Source organism: Vigna unguiculata, chromosome 2 (genome assembly GCF_037176805.1).
Source record: "Vigna unguiculata cultivar grain cowpea cultivar isolate G323 ecotype 2 chromosome 2, ASM3717680v1, whole genome shotgun sequence".
Taxonomy (NCBI): domain Eukaryota; kingdom Viridiplantae; phylum Streptophyta; class Magnoliopsida; order Fabales; family Fabaceae; genus Vigna; species Vigna unguiculata.
The window spans coordinates 37,422,496-37,441,677 of NC_140793.1; the positions used below are offsets into that span (position 1 = coordinate 37,422,496).

The following is a 19,182-nucleotide window of genomic DNA, read 5'->3' on the forward strand; positions in this document are numbered from 1 at the left end:
ATTTGATGATTGATTACGGATCCTTTAATAATTTTATATTTTATAATATATATTTTTGTTTATGCACTATCAATTACATTTTTATATTAAAATTATAAAACTATTGTCAAGGAGTAATTTCGTTTAGCAACTTTCTACCTTCTTCCTCCCATTTGGGGAATGCCTCAATTGTTTATGACCGGAATCACGTTTGATTGCATAATTTGAAAATTGATTGTAAAATACGAAATATGTTACTGGATACAAAAAGTCTCATATTACACAATTCAAAAAATATTTTAAATTGTTCAATTCATTTTGTTTTTATTCATATGTTTTTAGAGTATGTAATATAGAAATGTATTTCAAAATGTGTAATACAAAAATCCAAAATATTCTTTGAATTTGAAAATTATTCTAATTATGTACTCTGAAATATCAGATTACGCGATCACAATCCATATATATTTTCAAGCCTGAAAGTATATTTGATATTATGTAATTCATAATATATTTTTATATCTGTTCAGATTATGCACTTGAGTCGTGTCCCAGAAGTACATAATCATAAAATTTTATACCTAGACAATTTCAACTTTTTCAACACCTTTTACAAGATGCGGAACAAACCAGGGGTGCAAAATAGAATTGCGTCGCCATATTGTTCTCTTAATAGCTTTTTTTTTTTTTCTAGCTATTGTAAATGTCTAAGAGCTATCGTTTGAATCATACAATCCTCACAGCTTACACCGCTTTTGTTGTCCTGCTCCGCCCCCACAAAATGAAAAGAAAAATGCACAAATCTCAAGAACGCCTCAACAATTGAATAAAAAAAAAAGGGAACACTGACGATCACATTCTCAGAACGTACTTCCAGTTACTAAGCTTTCGTATATCTGATTATCAATCACCAAATCCTCTTTCAACAATTATCCAGTCCATAGATGAAGTGACACAACTAGTTCTCCCAGTTGCTTCTGATCCAGATATGATACAAGATCCATCGAAATTAAATGTTTTCCTAGATCAACAAAGTCTTTCTCCTCAATTTTGTACGTCGATTGAAGTTTTTCAGCTTCACGGTCTGCTGCCTCGGCTTCAGTAGATAGGAGATTCGCTTCTTCCATGTCACCCATTTCTAGTGCGCCAGCCTTTTCAGCTCTAGCAGTAGCAGATGCCAAAAGTAGCTTCTGGTATCTGACCATTGCCAACTCTTTCTCCTTTAATAAAATCACCCCCTCAGTCTCCTGTAATTTATTAAGGGTGTCTTTGATTTCTTCTTCAAGCTTCTCAAGATTTAACGAAGATGTGTCCATGTCTATCTGGATGCTCTCTTTTTCAACATTTAGTGACTTTGCCTCGGTAGCTATTCGTGCCGCCTCCTTGAAATTTCTTGCAGCAGTAGCAACTTTCTTTTCTGCTTCTAGTTCTGGGACTCTTTTATCAATGAAAATAATCCTCTGCTTGAAGGATGCTATCTCTTGCTGGATGCTTGACTTTCTTGAAGATAGTTCCTAAACAGTGTAATGAAATTTGTGAACAAAAACTACCAAAGTAATTTTCTTTTGCTGGAAAATAAATGACTTGCTTGTGTAGCTTTTGGATTTGATTACTTATGGAGTGGGACTATTTATTATATATTCAAGCAACTTGACTTGTGCGCAACTTCAAATTTAAGGTTATTAGGTAGTGCACAGGACAGGAGGCAGGCATAGACACTGGGAGTCTATGATCATCCATCACATCTCAGCCATATATATACACACAAAATTTTAAACACAAAAATCAGTATTAACCTGCAAGGAAGCTCTAGCGGCAGAAACCTCCTCTTGAAACAATTTGACATCTCTAGAAAGCTTTTCCTCGTTCTCTGCAAGTGTCAGTTTGTCCCCCCTGGACTTCAATATAGATGACATCAAACTTCTTCTCAGTTTAACTGTTTCACGGTATCCTTCAGCTTCCTCTGAAGAAATCCTAGCAAAATTCCTAAGTCTTGCTCCCATTTCTTTTTCCTGTGTGAAAAAGTTATCAATCTCCCCCTTCTTTAGAGTCAAAGTTTCAGTTTCTAATTTCACATGCGCAAGGGCAGACTGCAATTCGTCATAATTGACATTAATGCCTAACTGCATCTCTTCAAATCCAGAGAGAACTTTATTTATCTTATTTTCTACAGCTTCTAAAGTAGAGTCATTGTCTGCTATCTCCTTTTCTTTTTGTTTAACTAAAGCAAGAAGTTGATCCAATTCACCCATCAACACATCCTTTCTTTTACAAAGGATCTCTTTTTCTCTTTTGTCATCCTGGATTGAATGCTCAATGGAATTATTCAATTCTAAACGAGCTTCATTCATAAATTGTGCTTCAATCTCCAATTCCATCTTTTTCACCTCCAAGGCTTCAGATGATGAAAGCCATTGGTCCATTTCTTTTGAAAAAACTGATGTTGCTTTCTTCAGGGTAGAATCTGCATTATTTAAAGCGTTCTAGAAAAAAGGAATACAGTCACATCAGAAATGTTAACCATAATCGATTTGTAAGGGGATGTCAACGAATGAGTAATCAATTTTCTCGTGTTAGCAGAGGACGAAACTTTAGAATTTGTAACATTTGATTTGATCGATGGATTTGTATTAAGTTACAAGGAAATGCAAAAAACTGTAAACTAGACAAATTTCATTTCACCTACGCTTGGTCAACATTCCGCCTGAACTTATTATATAAACGATGTAGGGGAAGAAAAGATGTGAGGAAAGAAATGACAGTTATGCAACTGCAGTATGTGTTAAAAAGAGTAAACTAGTAAAGGATGTATGTTTAACTAACCTTTGCATAATGGTCGAGCAGGATAGCGCATTGTTCCTCGGCAACTAACTGAGATTCAAGGGCATGCTGCAATTTTAAATCTAAAGCGTCGACAACGGCATCGGCTTCTCTCAAAGAATTGATGTAACTCAGTTTCTCCTTCTCGGCATCAGAAAGCTTTTCGCTAACCTTTTCGGCCCTTTCGAAATCTTCAGCTTCACAGGCTTCTTCCAATTGCTTTTCGAGTTCCATGTATTTGAGCGAAGCAAGATTGGCATTCTCAACGATTTTTCTTCTATTTCTGATGGAATCCTTTCGAGCAGAAGAAGCATTTTTTACCAGTTGACTGGCAAGGTTAAGCTTCTCACGTATGGTGACCTTGATTTGCTCAAACTCTGCCTCAGGAAAAGCTGATGCATGTTGTTGATTCAAATTCTCATTCCCCGATTTGGAGGAAGATTCAGCAGATGGTTCTTCCTCAGAAAAAGCTGAAACAAGGTGTTGTTTCCGATTCTCATTCTCTGATTTGGAGGAAGATTCAGCAGATGGTTCTTCCTCAGAAAAAGCTGAGGAATGTTGATATTCCCGATTCTCATTCTCTGATTTGGAGGAAGATACAGTAGACGGTTGGGAAAGAGTAACACCATCAGCATCAGCATCAGCATCAGCAGTGGCAGTGACAATGGAGGGAAAGGTCTCTGGGAGCCGAACAGTATGACCAGCGCCCAGGCTATCACTGTCAGAAATTGGTTGGGGGAGCGGAGAAAGAGTGTGAGGCATGTCGTTGAAATGAAGGGCATCTCTACCATATCCTATCCTCAAGCCAGATCGTTTTCTCCTTCGAGGGGGCTGACCCTGGACCTGACCCTGTGTAGAGGAAGAAGAAGAAGTTGGGGCGGTAGCAGATACAGATAGCTGTTGTTGAGATTGGAGATCGTGGTCGGCTTCAGCTGCTAGTGAGTTTTGGAGGGGATCCACCACAAGCGTGAGGTCGGAGAAGAGATTCTCGTCAAGGGGCTGCGATGTTGTGAGCGCATCACTACCATTGTAATTGTCTTGTCGGACCTCTGCTTCAACTCCAATTTCAATATCGGCAGCAGGGTTAAACAGTACCATTCCTTCAAACAGCGAATCCATATCATCGCTTTTCTTCCCATCTGAAGCCATCATCCCACTTCTTACTTCCCCAATCTCCTCGCCTCGGATTGCACAATCTTCCTAAATTAACTCCCTTTATATTCTTAGCTCTACCCCCATTCTGTATGCGTGAAAAACATCATCGGCTTTCTGTTCTTTTTTTTTTAGGAAAAATAGGATGAATAGAAAATAGATGAAGGATAAATAAAATTTCCAAGTGTTTTTTTATCTTAAGCTAAGCTTAATTAAATTTTAATTTCATAGTAAAGGTGAGTCTTTTTCATTTCAATTTCCATTAAATTAACTGTTATATATTGACTAGTACTAAATTTTAAATTTTTTAATTGAATTTATATAAAATTTTATGATTTTTTAATTAAATTATTATTTGTTATAATTTTCTATCATCAATTTCAATTACAACAATTTTTTTTATTATAATACATTATTAATAAATCCTTGACATGTTTATAATTTTTAGACTTAAAAATTTTCTATCTCCTCTCCAAAAGTAAAGAATCACTAAAATAATTTTTAAAAGAGTTAGATACGAGGTGGATGTCAAAAATATCCGTACCCGCGAATACGGGTATTTTTGATATCCACATGTTAATGGGACGGGTACGGGTATCATAATATCCGTATCCGTGGATACCCGTACCCGTTAAACTTTAATTCACAAAAATACCCTTATATATATATATTAGTAAAAAAACATTTTGATCTAATATTTTCTAAGTTGCACATCTTATCTTCTTTGGTCTTCATTATTCTAGTTTCAAGTATTGGTACGTTGTCTTCCTCCAAATACACCCTTTGACATTCTTGTCTTTCCCTTCCTTGAAATTGGACATATACATCAAAGACACTCCTTATTGTCAAATGATGGAATCAAAATAAGAATACCTGATACATGGCAGTTGGAATTTATTATTTGATTTTTTTTTTAGGAATCAATTGGAGAAAATATGCTTGTTGATCAAAACACTAATTAACTAATTAAAGAATTTTCATTGTATTAAAAATTATTTTATATTTATTTTTATAATTATTTAGACTTATGGACTTGAGTTTGTTTGAACTTTATTTAAAATTTATGATAGTGATGTATTTTATTTTATTTTATTTGAATTTATTATTAAATATTTACTTTTTCAAATAATTTTGTAAATACCCGTGGATACCCGCGAATATGAAAAAAATAGACGGGTACCCACATAACGGATATCTGACGGATATGAATACGGGTACGGGACGAATATTTATCCAGCAAATAAGATATGGGAGAGCTACTACCTGTACCCTACCCGTCCCGTTAACATCCCTGGTCACATTCCTCACCTTAAAGTTTGAAAGAAGTGAACCTGAAATATTTCGTAGGTGCACCCAAGAGTTAGAAAGTATTGAACCTGAGGTTCGCACTTTGTACGTGCAACACATTGGCGAGAATGAAACCTAAAAATGGTTTTACAAAAGCAAAAGCACATGAATTTTCAACATGGCTCCAGTAGTGGGAAGAACACAATCCTATCCGGTAAGGTGTGCACCACAGGAGAACCATTTGCAATAGTCGAAAGTAGGATTCATTGATTGTATTTGTAGTTCAATCACAAATACTACATACCATTCTCGTCGAGCCTGATGGTCCTTCACTGAACTAGTTGTAGAAGGGATTGATTAATTCAAACTAAAATTTAGATGGAAAGTTCAGCACAATGTCATCATAAAAGACTTCAAATGATATAAAATTATAAAATCATAAAATTAAAATACTATAAAAAAATAGAATCATCAAATCATATTAATAAATCATAAAATCATAAACTTATAAACTTATAAAATCATAAAATATTTAATACAACATAAAAATTTATTAAAAACTTTATATATATATATATATATCCAAACTTATCATAATCTAAAACTTAATTAAGCATACAAAATATTTGAAACAAAAGAGATGAGAATAGTCAGCCATTAAAGAATAAATTACGTACTATTTTAAATGAGAAAAAAAAAAGTAAAAACATACAATAACCAATTACATATTGTTATAATCGATTATGTAAAATTTTCTTACTTTTTTTTATTACTGTTGTAGAAAAATTTGTTACACCTCTTAATTTTTCTATTTTCCATTGTCACAGATCAAGGGATCTCCAACCACACCAGTAAATGGGAGAGATTAAGGGTATTTTAGTTGTGAAAGTTAATTTGGAAGAGAAAAAGATAATTGGAATGGTTTGTATTATTACTTTTGAAAGATTGGAGACGAGAGTAAGTAGATTTAAAAGGAAAGTTTGAAAAAATTTCTAAAGGATTTAATTAATGCAATAAATTAAAATTAAAATTTAATTAAAAAAAATTAAGATTATCGAACTGTCTTTAATGTTGAAAGTAATCTAAAATTATATTTAAAAAGTTAAATTTATTTAAGAAAATTATTTAAATGAATATATTGAAAAAAATTATTTTAATAAAAAATAATAAAATACAATATATTTACAAATTGAAATGTTTTTTTTGACAAATAATTTAAAAATTTAGGGTATTAATTATTGTTGAAAAACATAATTTTAAAACTTATATTTTCACATCATCATTTAATTGATGGTATAAGGTCTTTTACCATCAATTACTTTCAATTGGACACAATGGAGGAGTGGAGGGGAAATAAAAAAATCACATTTTTCATCTTCAAATCATATCTTGTTTTATATTCTCTATAAATAATATGTGAATGATTTATATATTAAAAATAAAATTTAATAGAAAGAAAATCAAAATTGTCAAATTGTCTATAATATTGAAAGTAATCGAAAATTATACTTAAATGAATAAATTGGAAAAAAATAATTATTTTAATAAAATTATAATAAAAATATAATACACTTATCTATTAAATTTTTTTATAAACAACTTAGAAATTTGAAATATTAATTGTTGTTGTAAAGCATAATTTTAAAAGTCAATTTTACTTATTATGATAATTATGAAGGGTATTTTCCCATCGATCACCCTCAAACCCGAAGAAAAAAAAGATGAAAAAATCATATAATCTTAGTATTCCTATCGTTCTCTCAAGTATCACACCACAAAGTAAACGCATGTTTCACCCTTAAATTATGTCTCTATTCTCTTTGTACAGTACAAATGAACAGAGCATAAAAGATGACACGAATTGAGCTCATAACAAACAAAAAAGTGCTAGAGGGGATTGATATCGCTTTTCATTAGCGTACAAATTATACATCTTAATGGTGCCATCATATTGTTCATCTAGCAATTTCTTGGCACACCAAATAAATAACCTCAACATAACGAAAGTAACAAATAAAACTAATAAAGAAACATTACTGATGAACTGGATCCGTGCCAGTGTAAGCAAATAGAAACGAGGTTTTACTACTAAGTGGACTAGACAAAAGGCACAAAGCAGATTAAAGAAATACACAACACATATGCCTGCATCATTTATCAACAATTCACCACCAAATCCGAGTCAATCTATCCTTCAGCCTCACCAAGTTCAACATCTTTCAGAGGAATCTTTTCTAATCCATCCTTCAATAGTCTAATTTCTTCTTCTGTCATGCTGTTTTTCGCATGATGAGGTAATGTCTTTGGATTTGATTGCTTTTCAGCCTCTACAGCCCAACTGTAAATTACCATGCCAAGGACTGCGATAATCATTCCCATGATATTCTTGAAAGTTAGCTCCGAATCAAATAGCAGCCATCCCAACGTCAGAACACATACTGTTTTCATGTGGCCTAAAACCTGGAAGGAAACGGCTGAAAAGCGTCCGATGCAGAGGTACTGACTCACATTGCAAAATACAGCTAGCGAGCATGAAAGAATAATGCATAACTGCAGAAGTTAAAGAAAAAATTTAAGAGAATAATCCAACAGTATTTGAATATTTGAAGATAAAATACATACATAATATGATAGATTGGTGTCAATAGGGGAAAAGGAACTTACAATGGCACCAGAAGACATCTTATAGTTTGTTATCAATTTGCCACTAAGATAGTAATCAACAAACGGACCAAGAATAAGAAGAAAAAGCGCTTGAATGGGAGCAGTTTTACTTAGCAATTCAAACGATCCAATTGAATATTTCTTTTGAAGAGAGCCTATTGACTGTTACAGAAAAGGTGAAAAAAAATCAGTTATAAAATGAATAAATCCCACAAACATCACGCATAAATAATAGCATCTACCACAAGTGACTTTAGTAGCACAAACTGCGTTCTCTTCTGTTGTACTCATCATTTAACTATAACACTAATCTGATCTAATACTTGACCATTTACGGGTGAGAGATAAGCCATTAGAAGGGAGAACGGTGCTTAGTCATGACACTTAATGACGAGTTCATGAATAGACAAGAAGAAAATGAGCAAGAACACATTGTCCCTAGAAGAATCACAAGAAACATGACTAGACAAGTTATTTTTGCTCACAAAAATATCCCCCCTCTGTCTGTCTCTCCCTTGTGTGTTTCTTGGACTTGTTAAATGTAGGATTTTATTTCTCAATTATAGAGGTATAAATACTAAAAGTAACATTTCTCAAAGCCCAAGAAAATAAAAGAAGGATGACCAAGATTAAAATAAGAAGTGCAAGAAGGAAACATCAAGAGCTAGCTCAACATAAGTTAACGAAAACATGACCAAAGGAGTATGAGAATCATGAGTAAGCAAGAGAAGTGTGACTCCTAATTCGGCCAACACGAAAATTCCTGTTCCATTTTTTTTTTGTTAATTTCAAATTTTCCCTCCTTTTGTTTTGAAATTTTCATCTAGGCATGAGTGGGTCTTAGATCCCTCACTTACATGTAATTGAAGACACACTTGAGTGCCATTAGGCATAGCAAATTCGGAACTCAAGGCCATAAATAGCCATCACTCACACATGTAACTTTAATTTGGAATATATGATATTGTGAGTGTTGTGGAATAACTCAAATCAAATTCACTGCAGAAGCTTCTACCACACAAATAGCACGTTGATATCAGATAATCCACAAACAAAATAGGTAAAAGGTAAAGGATAGAAGAACAAGAAAGAGTCACACACAGAAGTAACGTGATTCAATTAAACTATTTTACAAACTTCAATCTACATCTACAACAAGATTCCCTGTAACCAGAGATTACAACTCAAAGTTCCTTTCTTAGTGAACTCTCACTCAATTCACACTTATCAGTTCAATAGCAACTCTCAATTAACAATAGAGGTTCTTATTTATACGACATAATTATTGTAACTAACTTTCATAAAACATACCTAAAGTAGCAGAAAGGTACATGAACAATACTTCCTACTATTGGGCTTGAAACGTCACTTAGACAGTCTTTCCAGTTGATACTAGTCTTAGAAGAAACTAACGGTCTAGTGCAGCCAGACGATCTTGAGCCATCATCAGACAATTAGGATTCTTAACAAGATTTTATTGAACCAATTTTCACAGTGAGAATACTCTTGTGTGAGTGATTACCTACTTGGATCTTGAGTTCCTAGGAGGCAAGTGACTATTCTTCCTACATAATTATTGTAACTAACTTTCATAAAACATACCTAAAGTAGCAGAAAGGTACATGAACAATACTTCCTACTATTGGGCTTGAAACGTCACTTAGACAGTCTTTCCAGTTGATACTAGTCTTAGAAGAAACTAACGGTCTAGTGCAGCCAGACGATCTTGAGCGATCAGACAATTAGGATTCTTAACAAGATTTTATTGAACCAATTTTCACAGTGAGAATACTCTCGTGTGAGTGATTACCTACTTGGATCTTGAGTTCCTAGGAGGCAAGTGACTATTCTTCCTTGAGCTTATCATGAAGATGAAGACATCTCCATCTTCAAGTGGGGCTCTTCTTTTCATTTCTTAGGTCTCCTCCACCTTTGTCTTTTCATATCTTGTGCTTTTAATTGTCTCTAGATATTGTTCTTGTCTTCTATCTTGTTTAATTCCACCATTCATGATATTCATTCATGTCTTGTGTTTCTATCCTTTCCTCTCTTGGAAATAAACCTCCGCACTTAGATAATTCATTAGGATTAAATTCGGGTTCAGCAATAAGCTTCCTAGAGAATCTTATCCATGTTTTGTTCTTATTAAGAAATTAAACACAAATAAATTTTTATTATCATTTCAAGTAAAATCATCTTAAGAAACATATCACTTAAATCTAATGAAGTTGTCCAGAACTCACCTAAAATTGCACCAGTTCATAATAACTAAAATGATAGGTGAAAAGGAAATCAAAATAGGAGTAGCAGTCAATTTTGTATTGCCAGCATATTAGAGAAGAAACATTGAATAATACTTACAATTTGCTGTAAAGATGTTGACAGAACTGCTAAACAGGCACATATGAAGCCTTTCAAGTTAACTTTTACATCAGTTACAGTGCAAACACCAACACCAATAACCACAACCACCACTGACATTTTCACTTCCCTTGAGTAGTGCTTATTGTGAAGTATCCATTCCATCACGCAAACCACAGGAATCATGCTCAGTTTTGATATCTGTGACCACACATAACACGAGAAAATTAACTAAAAAGCAGTGGTGAAAATTCAGTGAAAACGTGAGAATGACAAGGTGGCTATGATTCATGATAAATCAAAGGCGAGTCATGACAATATGGGTATATGAGTCTGAAAACAACGCGACACAACACCTCCTAATATACAAGAATTGAGATGTAATTATACTAACCCAAACTTGCTTCTCTAAAATGACCAGTTGAGTACAATCTAAGGTGTCCGGCCAAACTTTTTCTACGTTTTTCTTCCCCTTATAAAGAGAAGTTGGACCAAATATAAAGAGAAAACCTCTTAAATTTTAAGGAGTTTATTTTTATAAAAAAAAGGTGGAGAGTAGAGTTTTAAAATAAAAATCTAAATAAATAGCTTATAAAAATAAGTAGCATATCTTAGCCTCCCTTTCCCTCTCATCCTAAAATAATCTAACTAAAATGATCAACCTGACACCATACTGTAGCAAATACCGTAGATAAGCTTTATATCATAGGTATTGTACTATAGGCTGGAAGTCCAATAAGAAAGTCCTTCCAGAGAAAGCATCATTTATCCACTCCTACTCTGAGCATTATCTTTATTATTCTCGATGTTAACTTAAGCATTGGAGTGGGGCCTGATAGTTAATTGCCCATCTCTTCTTTGCAGATCCCAGGAATGCCTAAACATAGCAGGCCTACATCTAAAAGAGCACTCAAAGACTTAAATTTATGTTCAGAACATCATAACTTTTGTCTTGCAAAACTTTCATTACTAAACGTAACAGTAAGTATCTCGTTAGATACTAATACTTCTAGGGTTAACATTAGTATTCACAGCTGCAGTTAGTTAAATCATGAATATGTAAAACCAACGACCATCAGGTAAAGGTGGAATTCCTCATTATAACTTTTCAATTAACCATGCAGGCAATAAAAATTCAAAACATACCAACTCTACTAGAAATTATATGCTTCAATTCACAGACTCAGATTCTTTAGGTCGGGTTTTAAGAATGGATTCATGAACCCAATGTAGTTGTATTTAGTTTTCCATTTTACTCATCAAAAGCTCCTTACTTTCCCAATATATTACACATATTCAATTCACCATTGCGAACATCTGACTGAACCACAGATTATTAGGCATCACGCCTTCTAGAATGAAAGGCTTCAAATAATTAATTGTCCTGGTGCATGCTTGGAAAAAAGGTAATGACTGTGATGGATGATGGTCTGAGTTTTATGCATGCATTACTTATGTTAACAAGGAAGAATGATGGGGTTTTTAAATGACGATGGGGTGAAATTGTTGACAAGAAAGAAAGTTAAAGTTTAAATATCCAAACCATGAACATATGATATCACTATTCGCAGAAAAGATAGTCATAAAACCATACTTGGTAGAATCCAACGGAGTTGAGCATAAGGCTAAAGTTCATCCCCGTGATAGACATATTAGCAACCAGTGAGAACCAAATGAGCTCCCACATGGGAACATGCTTTGACGCTGAGTAACCAGTAGCATTTGACACGAGACCGACGAGAGCAGTTACGGCAAAATGGAACCCAGTTAACGAACTGGCTGAAGAAAATTAAGAAACAAAATTAGAGGACAGGATCTCAACCAGTCACAAGCAGAAACTTCGGTATGAATAATATTAAAAGTTTGCACATAATACTTATGAAATATAATAGTCATGTCAGAAATCTCCCATATTAATATTAACAATGAAACTAACAGTAATAAGCTCCAGTAAAAAATAAACAACAGTCGGTATCAAGTATCAACTAGATTTTCTAAAAAAGGAAATATTGAAAAAAAATCAGAAAATATCATGGATATTTGGATCGTGACCAACAGAGGAGATAGAGAACCATAAAAATGAGCGTATCGTAGAAGTGGAAACAGAAAACTAAAGAGATAACAAATAACATGGAAGAAGTGAGAGATCTATTAGTCTCAGTCTCAGATCCAAACATGTAGAAATAACAGTAAAGAAGAGAGAGGCTGACCAAAGCTGAAAGCATAGCCATTGTTGGACATAAGCTGTTTGTTAGCCATAATAATCCCAACGGAGCTGATAACGTTCATGGCCCATGCTCCCACATCGGATATCGGCGATTTCTTTTCGCTTTCCATCTTCTATTTCAGAGGGCACCAAAAGCAATTTCAATCAACACAATCTCTACGCATATATGAGAAACAGAAGAGTATTGAGTGGTGAAATGGTAACCGCCACTAGATCTGAGGAAATACAGTATTACAAGATCTGTAAATATACAGTGACACAAGTTCCCTTTTCCGACTTTAAACTCAATCTCAACCTCGCTTTAATCGTGCGCCACTGGGTTGAACTGAAACTATATCAGAATAATAAAAAAAAGGAAAGCCGGGGAGGACCGTTTGGCGCTTCCACTCTGGCAATTGCAGCTCTGCCTGCGCTTATGTCTCTCTCCTCCCTCAACACTTCCTTCCTGCCTCCTCTCTTTCACATGATTGTCTCCTAATACCTCCTAACTAAATTTGAAAATTAAGTAAATAATTTCCTTTTTAAACGCAATTTTTTTAATTTTTTAACACATGTAAGCACATGCACGGAATCATCATATCACAATTTATTGATTTTTGATTTATATCAATCAATTAATAATGTGAATTATTATTTTATTCTTAAAAATAAAATCAACATGAAAATCATAAATACTTATGTTATGTAAATGTAATACTAAAATATTCATAAAAATAAATTTTTATATTTATTTATTTTTAAATAAGTTAATGTTAATAAAATTTTTATTAAAAATATAAAAATAAATGAAGGACCATACCCATGATAGAATTACACATAGAAAAAAATAATTTATTCATAATTTCTTCCATCAAAATCATTTAATTCTTTCAACTACATATACTAAAAAAAGAAAACAAATTCTTCAACGTATTAAAAAAATTACCACTAACAAATTCTTTTCCATTGTTAGAAGTTTTTGTTTTTGAAGATTTAAAATTAACTTTATGGGATGTATCCTAATATGTTTCTAACATATTTTTTTTAGTTTGAACATGTTTATAATCCTCTTTAATATTAGAATATTCTCTCCCATTAAGCATGTTACCCATCTAGAAGTTATTTCTAATTCCTTTGCAAAACGAGTCTCCTTTGACGTCAAAGAATTGGACGCTGACGCTGAACTATTGTGAATTGAATATAATTATTGTAAATCCTGCAAACTATTGACAATGAGAGTAATATCCTCCAAAGAAGACATATCAACCAAGAAGTCAGATTGCACTGGCACATTACCATCAAGACTCCTAATAAGAGAAGATTCATTCACAACATAAATATTACCATGATTAACGAGCATTGTCTCACGCTGTTCCACAGAAAACCACAATCCATAAAACACTAGACCATAAACTCCACCACTTGAGCTAAAAAGTCATTACTGTCATCATGTACATCAACCACCTTCGGACAATATTGTTGTATTTTGCGCCAATTATTTTCTCTCGACCAGAGATAGTATTGACATCATGTTGTAACAGTCGATTACATATCATGACCAATCATTTTTCAATTGAAGAAAATAGAGACAATTTTCCATACTCCACATTAGCAATAAAGACAAATTCTAGCCTTTTCATCAAAATTTGAGTAGGCAAATTTGATAACAAATTGTTGGGTTGATGAAAATAACACGTCTTGAGAAGTCTCACATCACCTAAGATAATCTAAGGGGCCTAATGGGTGGGTATTAGTGACTATATAATAATGGGCTTTAAGTCCATGATGTTCCTTACCCAAAGTCAAAACATTTTGACCTAGTGTTTGTCTTTTCTGCGGGTAAAACAAAAACCGTCATCGTTATTGGCAGGAAGATCTGATTCTAGTTAGAAGAAAAAGCAATTTCAACGGCAGCTTTTGAAACGTCGTGGAATACTGTCATATTGACGACATTATTTTTAGACCGTCATTATTATGAGTTACTTTTAACGACGATGTTAACAATGACGGTTTGGAAGTCGTCTTCATAGACTTTCAATAGCCATCGTTAATAGATGTTGCTATAGTAGTGTGTGAAAGTAGGCTAGGATTTTAGGCCAAAAAGAAGATGTTATAGTTAAAAAATTATCTTCATATTATCCAAATAATATAATTGTAATTTTTATTTAAAAAATGTAAATATTTTAAAACCATTTCTTCTTTTTCTTCAAATTCAATATCCAACTTGAAACATTCAATCCTAAAATGTAAAAACTTTGTGTTTTTGAGTTTGTTTTCAAGTGGCAAGATCCAAAGAGACTTGTTTGACATCTTCGTTCTTGAAGGGGCATGGGACTTAACCATCATTTTATGTCAGTGAGGTGAAATGTGATCTCTCTTCAACCTCTGAGACTCCTACCATGGTTTAGATATCAAGATTCTTCCCAATTTTTATGGTTGCTAGAGCAATTTGGTCATTCCCCAACATTTGAATTATTGGGCTCTTTCTAGAAAGTGAGATTTCATTGCTAGCCCTTCAGTTTTGGCTAAGAATGTTGTTATGTGGAGTTTGAACTAGGTTTGGTTTGGGTATGAATAGGTTGTCAGTCTCGGGTCTTACAAACATTGTTGATAATGTTGTTTATGTACCACATGAAGCTGTTCAAGATTATTTACCCTCCTTATTTTTCCTACTTTCTCGTTTCCATTTTTTAAGTCCTTAACATTACTTTCTTCGGATACATTTGTGACCTTCATTCTCTGGAGGATAAGATTTACCATTTGCCTTCATCTAAGGCAGGCTGGGCTAAAGACATTGAGCCTCTACGTTCTCGGTGTGGAGGTTGAGAAGCTACAAGGGTCACTAGGAGTTTCTAGGATAATCGTCGGTGAACATGTTTAATATGTTTCTATTGATGCCTTTCTCTCCTATGAGATTGGACATTGTTTTAACGATCCCATGATTTGGTAATTTTGTTTTTGATCTCGTTTCTTATTGCTACCTTTGCTAGGTGAGCAACTTCTGTCATTCCTAACTGTTACTTTTGTTAGATTTCATCCATTACGGCTCAACTTATTTGGCTTCGCTCATGCATAGTCGGCTATATGGCTTACACAAATTTTAAGAATTTCATTGATCCACCTATCAACCATTTTGAACTAGAGTTCATCCTTTTCCCTGTTATTCCACTAATGCTGATGCTGGTGGAGGTTCTATTACAAAAGTCGCCACCTATTATGATGACGTTTCAAAAAAGGTATGTTGACATTGGAACCACGTGCATCTACAATGCCACCAGCTGCTCCGCTTTCATGATTCCTTCTTTCCATATCCATTTGTGAATGCATGGTTGTTAGGAGGGCACCGATGGCAACAACCTTACTTACTCCCTTTAGGTTTGTGACGGTTACCACCATAACCATTAGTAAGTAAAGCTCAAATGATTTGAAACCATTGCCTTTCACGTGAGTGGAAGAAAAAGTGCAAATAGGCTTATGACTAGGTTGTGGTTGCGCCCAACGGTGTGCATGGATAAGGATGATGACGTCGCTCTATTTGAAATTGCAAATTTGTTGGATTGAACCGTTTGCACAATTTGGACAAGAAAGGCATGGGCATGTTGTGTGACATCATTTGATGTGTGACAAAGACACAATGTAAGGGTTCATAGAGTAAGGTCACCCTGGTTGCTCAATCTTGGTGGCGGAATGGGTGTGGATGTTGTATTTAGAAACTATTTCTATGTAACTCTATCATCACACACAAATCTTCTTATGAGCCCAAAATTGTTGTTTCGGAAGGTTGCAAAGTTATGGTTGAAGAGACAAGATCGTCCCTCTCTAAGGATGGTTTCTTTCCTTTTTTCTATACTATTATTTGTGTCTTGCAAATGTTGCAAATGTTGCAAATGTTGATTATTTGTCAGGAATCAATCGGAGAAAGTGGACTTGTTGATCAAAGCACTAATTAAAGAATTTTCATTGTATTGAACGTCATTTTCTATTTATTTTTTATAATTATTTAGACTTGTATGAACTTAAGTTTGTTTGAACTTTATTTAAAATTTATGACAGTGATGTATTTTATTTTATTTTATTTGAATTTATGATTAAATATTTTTTTTAAATAATTTTGTAATTACCCGCGGGTACCCGTGGATACCCGCGGATATGAAAAAAATAGGCGGGTATCCACATAACGGATACCCGACAGATATGGATACGGGTACGAGACAAATATTTATCCAATACGTGGGAGCTATTATCCGTACCCTACCTACCCCGTTGACATCTCTAAGTTCTTACATTTCCTTTAGATGTGAAGATTTGTATGAACAATGTTGAAATGGAGATTAAACTACCAAAAAAAAGGGAATCAAAATACTTGATGAACTCTTTTGTCTCTCCATGGAAAAATTAATAAATGGAATGAGTGAAATTCAAGAAAAGTATATTATTCAAGCAAAAGCAAAAGGGTCCTTTGTCACTTAAGAGTCTTTAATTTCGATACTTAAAAAACTCATGTAAATTAATGCACTCACACTTTAAACATGCACAATAATAGATGAATACATCATGACTTTAAACATAATCTAATGCATGATTCAAAATTAGTTGTTTGAAAAGATAGAAGAAAATGCCACCTTGGTGGGGTCTTTCTTCCTGCATCCTTTTTTTTTTCTTCATGCACCCCACAAAAGTTGTAACCCCAAAAATATCCCTTATTAAAATTATGATAAAAATCCTTACATTTTATCTTTTTTAGGTTAAATATGCTTTTTGGATCCTTAACTTTTAATAAAAATTGGAACGAGTTCCTCTTCAAAATTTTGGACCAATTTAGTTTATCGTCTTTAGAAATACGTGAATTTAGTCATTTTAATCAAATTTTTCAAACATATTTGAGTTGTTTACACCGTTTGACAAATTTTCGTTTCAATGTTAACTCAAATACTATCATAAAACGTCAAATAAACTTAACAAAATTTGGTTAAAATGATTAAATTCACACATTTCTAAAGTCGGAGGACTAATTGGATCAAAGTTTTGAGGATAATTTAATTTCAATTTTCACAACAAATTAAGGGACCAAAAATATATTTAATTTTTTTTATGCTTTCTAGATTGGATGTTCCAGAAGGTATTTTTGAATCCGAAAAATACCTATTGAGACAATCAATTGAGAACTATGAAAAATATATTTCGCATCGAGCGTTTCAAAAATATTTTCGAATATGAAAATATATTTTAGAATAGTCATTTCGGAAAGCAAAAGAAAAATCCGTAATGATGTATTTCGAAAGTCATTTTCGAATCCAGAAATAACTTTCACCCATTCCAGAATTTTTTTTTGTATTACAGATGTATTTTTGAGTCTGAAATGGATTTTCAAATCTGAGAATACCTTCTATAATAGTTATTTCCAAATATAAAAAAGAAAATTAGAATGAATATTTCGGAAGTCATTTTCAAATCAAAAATGACTTCTGAAATAGATTTTAAAGTCACTTCTAAATTCTGAAATGGCTTCCAAAACTTTGATTCTGAAACATAAATCTTCTCCAAAATAGTGAATCCAAAATACATGCACCCCATTTTTACATTCCTATTATAATTTTTTTTAATGGTTTTCAATCGGTGTCAAGGGACGTAGAGAAACGGACCAAAGGAACTAGCGACACATGATTGTAGTTCTCTCTCAGTGCCAAAGTCTCCATACAGTCTCTACTGATGTGAGAGATCAAGTGAGAAATAGTTAGGGGAGAAAGAGTTTTGAAGAGAGAAAGGTAAAATGAGAATTTTAAATTTTATGCGAGTGCAGGAAGAAAAAACAGAGGTGCAGCAAGAATCAGCCTCCTTTGTGTCATCTATTCTCATATTAGATTGTCCATTTTGAGCATAGGAGTTTCTCATACTTACATTGTAAGGAAATTAATTCTGACAGGATTATCTTTACTAAACACAACTCTATTTACACAAATCTGATGGTGTATTCGAATAATGTTTTCTACAAATCATGATCCCATGCGCTTGTTATCTATATATTCTAGCTTGTAACACGTTGGAAGAAACCGTCTGAGGGAAGATTTCATGAAAATTACTCCAAATAACTTGTTTTCTGTTCTCTATGAACAGAAAGTAAGAAAAAAAAAACATATTCTTTACCACAAGTTAATCTGCTGTTCGAAGTCAAAAATAGCCTAATAACTAAAACGAGATAAATAATTTGCGTTATCTTATAAAAATAGTCAACTTATGAAGTATATTAAATATTATTTAATGCATTATAATTTGCTCTAACCATGTAAATTTTCTAAAGCTTCATCCTCAAATATAGCGACAGAGAATATATTCCCGGTAACGTAAGCCATTAGTTTATAAATTATTTACCCTAACAAACAATAAGCTTTCCCCGCGGTGGGAGATTATATGCCCTCCCAACCGCAGCCATCTCTATACAGATTCAGTAGCTACTTTTTTGAAAAAAAAATAAAAATCTGTAAGCAAGTTTACTACCGAAGATCTCGTACACAATATTAGTCAAAACAAAAATCATACTTCGCAATAGAGCATTGGAGGGGTACAGGAGCCGGTATGAGTAAAACTACAACCCAAACACACACACACACACACACACACACACACACACACACACACACACACACACACACACACATATATATATATATATATATATATATATATATATATATATATATATATATGAATTCAGT

General features: G+C 33.4%; 2 protein-coding genes across 2 annotated transcripts; both read right to left on the bottom strand.

The window, feature by feature from the left end:
• Nucleotides 1–615: 615 nt before the first annotated feature.
• Nucleotides 616–4,058, bottom strand: LOC114173518 (neurofilament light protein). Its single transcript, XM_028057974.2, has 3 exons — nucleotides 2,803–4,058; nucleotides 1,776–2,462; nucleotides 616–1,493 (listed from the first exon to the last, which is right to left on the bottom strand). Exons 1-3 carry the CDS (start codon nucleotides 3,949–3,951, stop codon nucleotides 909–911), a joined length of 2,421 nt encoding a protein of 806 aa, XP_027913775.1. The 5' UTR covers nucleotides 3,952–4,058; the 3' UTR covers nucleotides 616–908.
• Nucleotides 4,059–7,108: 3,050 nt separating this feature from the next.
• Nucleotides 7,109–12,958, bottom strand: LOC114173567 (Nucleotide-sugar transporter family protein). Its single transcript, XM_085669180.1, has 5 exons — nucleotides 12,474–12,958; nucleotides 11,858–12,042; nucleotides 10,264–10,464; nucleotides 7,903–8,064; nucleotides 7,109–7,788 (listed from the first exon to the last, which is right to left on the bottom strand). The coding sequence occupies exons 1-5, from the start codon at nucleotides 12,598–12,600 to the stop codon at nucleotides 7,426–7,428; spliced, it is 1,038 nt and encodes a 345-aa protein (XP_085525306.1). The 5' UTR covers nucleotides 12,601–12,958; the 3' UTR covers nucleotides 7,109–7,425.
• Between the last annotated feature and the right edge of the window lie 6,224 nt (nucleotides 12,959–19,182).

Coding starts and splice junctions, on each gene's coding strand:
- LOC114173518 (XM_028057974.2), bottom strand. CDS start 3,951: ATGATGGCTTCAGATGGGAAGAAAAGCGATGATATGGATTCGCTGTTT. Junction 2,463..2,802: donor TGCTCGACCATTATGCAAAG/GTTAGTTAAACA, acceptor CCTTTTTTCTAG/AACGCTTTAAATAATGCAGA. Junction 1,494..1,775: donor CCGCTAGAGCTTCCTTGCAG/GTTAATACTGAT, acceptor TACACTGTTTAG/GAACTATCTTCAAGAAAGTC.
- LOC114173567 (XM_085669180.1), bottom strand. CDS start 12,600: ATGGAAAGCGAAAAGAAATCGCCGATATCCGATGTGGGAGCATGGGCC. Junction 12,043..12,473: donor TGGCTATGCTTTCAGCTTTG/GTCAGCCTCTCT, acceptor AATTTTCTTCAG/CCAGTTCGTTAACTGGGTTC. Junction 8,065..10,263: donor CAACATCTTTACAGCAAATT/GTAAGTATTATT, acceptor TTTCTGTAACAG/TCAATAGGCTCTCTTCAAAA.